Source organism: Colossoma macropomum, unplaced genomic scaffold (assembly GCF_904425465.1).
Source record: "Colossoma macropomum unplaced genomic scaffold, Colossoma_macropomum, whole genome shotgun sequence".
NCBI classification, from domain to species: Eukaryota; Metazoa; Chordata; class Actinopteri; order Characiformes; family Serrasalmidae; genus Colossoma; species Colossoma macropomum.
In genome coordinates this window covers 31,017,811-31,021,913 of record NW_023494806.1, presented here as the reverse complement: position 1 = coordinate 31,021,913, position 4,103 = coordinate 31,017,811, and the positions used below count along the sequence as shown (strand labels likewise).

The 4,103-nt window shown below is 37.4% G+C and overlaps 1 protein-coding gene across 1 annotated transcript; it reads left to right on the top strand.

Annotated features, from left to right (window-relative positions):
* The first annotated feature begins 390 nt into the window (after positions 1–390).
* LOC118827082 (chemokine-like receptor 1) lies at positions 391–3,688 on the top strand. Its single transcript, XM_036598287.1, has 2 exons — positions 391–410; positions 2,656–3,688. The coding sequence occupies exons 1-2, from the start codon at positions 391–393 to the stop codon at positions 3,686–3,688; spliced, it is 1,053 nt and encodes a 350-aa protein (XP_036454180.1).
* Positions 3,689–4,103: the final 415 nt, after the last annotated feature.

Sequence of the window (4,103 nt, the reverse complement as noted above, 5' to 3'; positions counted from 1 at the left end):
TTTTTGATAGTTACCTTACATTACCTTTATTTAGCCTACATTATATAAAGTAGCTCAAAGAGTGCATTGGACAAAATCTTTTTAAATGCACTTTCACTCTAGAAAGGTCTGGAAAGTATACATTTTGTTCTTTGTATTATTTCTACTATGTACAGAACATCTTCAGTCACAGTATTGTGACAGTAATCCACATACTGCACAAATCACAAACTGTAAGTGCAGTGTGAGATCATAACTGATTATTAACTGCCCAAATGGCAGATTTTTTTTAACCATGAAACCTTTCACATGAAGTAGCAGAATTTTTCTGAGGTGACTGTTTCATTGATGATGGATGACTGTCTTTGTCTAACTGGGGTGGTCAGAAGGGTGGCCACTCTTCATGGGAAGATGGGACAGGCCACCCCTGGGTATGCCCCTTTGTACACTGGAATGCCTTTCTTCTGCTATTTTTTTCACAATACACCATAGCATGCATCTATTTAACATCTTTTTCATCACTGTAAATACTGAGGTGAGTTGCCCAACAGGGCAGTGAAGCAGTGAAGGCATTTCAGCAGAAAAGGGTTTGCGGTTTGTTTTTGAATTCTGAGTAACTGAGCTCTGAGTTCTGAGTAACTGTAGCCAGCACAGACAGAAATTGAACAAAAACAATTAATACAACATGATATCATTATGGCAAACAACGTATGACCAGTCACAGGACATTTTGAAAATTTTGTGAAATTGTGATGTTTGTGTTTTTTTCAATTGAATGCTGTGTGTCTCTGCATTGCAAATGCTTTTTTATAAGCCTCAAGTAAACCTTAACAGTTCACAATTGATTTATATAAACAAAGCTGACTGTAAAGCTTTCATCTACTGCGCTCTCCAAAATACACCATAGAGTACATCTATTTAACCTGTTCCTCCTTGAGGTCAGTTGCCCAACTGGGTAGTGGGCGTAGGGCCACAACAGTGAGCTCTTGAACTGTGAAATCTAAAGTAAATGCAGAGCGGAACTGAATGCTACAGTATTTTCACTGACTGAAAACCTTTACCGCTCATCATAAGCAACAAAACCTTCTGATCTGCAGGACCATACAGAAACAGGATAGGCAGGTAAGTCATTTTTTTTTAAACCGGTGCACCATTAGAATACAGTCATTTGCATTTCTGAAGCAGTTGAATGACATAGTAAACTCTACACAAATGAAATGATTCAGTTCATTTGATTCAAGTGCTGACAAAACAATGAGAAATCAGCTCTACTTAAAATTATGAGGTGACTGATAACACTGCTTTTGTCGAATTAACTCAACTTGAGGACGAGTTCACCCAACTGAAATGTCTTACTTTAGTCCAAAGTTTGTTTCTTACTCAGTTTCTACATTAGCTGGGACTCCTTCTATCTCAAAATCACACCAGGTAGTTTATTCTCGTGGGCTTCCATACATGGACGGCTGGGATTCAAACCTCATGTTGGGGTGAGGTTGTGATGACTCCATGTCTGATGGAAAGGGTCCCAACTACTGGGGGAAAGTGAGAAAAAAACAAATTCTATATTGTTACCTAAATGAGATGCAGAACTAAAAAAATTAGAGTTAGTAGAACTTTTTTTAATTAACTTTTAATTAACTTTTTTTTTTTTTACTTTTAATTAACTTCTTCGACTAGTAGGCAGTACTGTTTTTTTTGCACACGAAAAGAATCAGCATAGGTCCTGGATGCTTCAGTGAAAAATAAATGTGTGGTAACTGAAACTTTCTTCAAAAAAGAAGAAAAATTCTCATTGAAATTTGTAATTTTTTTTACATTGAAAGTTTAAATGTTTGATGACTTCATGTTTGAGACTTCTACTACCCCACTGTAGGAGTTGAACAGGCATGTTTACAACAGATGTGGCAATAGTTAAATATTTAATTTGGCCAGAGTACCCCTTTACATATAGTAATGAATTACAATTACTTAAAGCTACAGTACATTAGCCTTTTTTGGTAAAATTGAAAGAAATATAATTACCGCATCAGGAGGGAGAAAAAACACAATAGAATTTGTTGTACATGGGCTGCAGTGAGTCTCCCTGTAAAGCTTGAACTAATAATTTGAATGTCAAATCAATTTATAGGTTTGTACATATTAACGGCAACATTGTTAATAATCAACATTGCACTCAGGAAGATATTATGACAATGGTATATGAGTTCTCTTTCAATACTGTTTCAAGGCAATCTCAATCATCAGATTCATCCACTTGAGGAAGATGTATAAAGCACAGCCCACATTGCAAATGTTATGTGCACGTCATACATTTTCAACAGAGATATCACTAAATTTTCAAATCTTACATAATGTACTGTTAAGAATTTTCCGCCTTTGATTCCTTTTTATCTATGATCTTAACAGCAGTCTTGAGAAGGGAGGCAAGGCAATATTTAATTGTACTAAAAGATTGCCACACCAATGCCTCCCAAAACAGAGTCAGGTAGTATGCAATTACCTACTCTGCATGACAGTTGGTCTCTTATGAACTTGAAGACATTCATCTGTAGGCTTCTTGCGAATGTGCCTTTAGGAAGAAAGTCAGAAATATTGTGATTGTCTACATGGTTTGTTGTAATTCAGCAGAGTTGCACCTTTTCTGTTTGTTCTTCACCTTTTCTGTTTTCTCTACAGATTAAGAGCCATCATGAATTCAACCCCTATGACAGAACCAGAACACCAAGGCTATGAGAACCACACAAACCAGACTACAGTTCCACCAGAGATGTGCAGAGATGTGCCATGCATTTTCTATGCAGTGGTGAATGTCATCATCTTCATCCTGGGTGTTGCTGGAAATGGTTTGGTGATCTGGATTGCAGGGTTTAAGGTGAAGAAATCTGTCAATGCGATCTGGTACTTGAGTCTGGCTGTGTCTGATTTCCTCTTCTGCTCCACCCTGCCCTTGGGGATTGTTGATGTTGTCAAAAATGATTGGATCTTTGGGCTTTTCATGTGCAAGCTCATATTCTTCAACATGTACTTAAATTGGTTCAGCAGCATCTTCCTCCTCGTCATCATCAGTGTGGACCGCTGTGTGGTTGTTATGTTTCCTGTGTGGGCTCAGAACAAGCGCACTGTAAGAAAGGCCTCTGTGATAGTCATGCTAGCCTGGGTCATCTCAGCAGCACTTAGCCTACCATCGGCCTTTTACCTAGTTGTTAAATATGATGACCACAACATGACAACTATTTGTGACAGAAATTACAAGAGCGATCAAGAGAAAACTGTGGATGTGGTGTGCAAATTCATTTTTGGATTCTTGATCCCGTATCTGATCATTATCATCTGTTATTTTGTCATTATTCGAAAGCTGAAGTCCAACCAGATGGCGACGTCCAAAAAGCCATTTAAGATCATGACGGTGCTGATTATTACTTTCTTGATCTGCTGGCTGCCTTATAACACTTTTGCTTTGATGGAACTAGACTATGAAAAATACAAGAGTTTTCACCTGTCAGGATTAACAGTTGTTGTCGTTCTTGCTAATGCTAACAGCTGTCTGAACCCATTTCTTTATGCTTTCATGGGGAAGGACTTTAAGGACCAATGTTATGCACTTCTGTCCAAGATTGAGAATGCAATAGCAGAAGACGGGGACCAGTACAAAGTCCGAGGCACAGTTCTTACCACCTCTGGGGAAAGCAAACTTTCAACTACTGTCTGAAGTGTTCGGTAACAGTTAAAAGACAAAACTGGCCTTTCAGTTTTTTACTAAATACAATTTATTTTCTTTAGCCAATTGCATGCTTATTATAACGCTGCTGATAATAACAGTAATAAATGTGCCTGCAAAAGTGCCTCAAAAATCATGTCATAACTGAATGTTTTTTTTTCTTTTATTCAGTGCAAAAAAAAAAAATCATAGTGAACAGTTACTAAAATTACTTTTATGATTTAGAGTCTTGTACTATATTTCACTATTAACTGTTCACTTAATATTCTGCATAGTTTTCAGACAGGTATATTATGTCTCTGCAGCTATTTTCTAACATTGAGGCTGTTGTGTCGTATCTGCCGTTATGTGCTCAACCTGCACCAGTATAGCAGATCAACATGGCTCCTAGTTTGAAAATCATTTT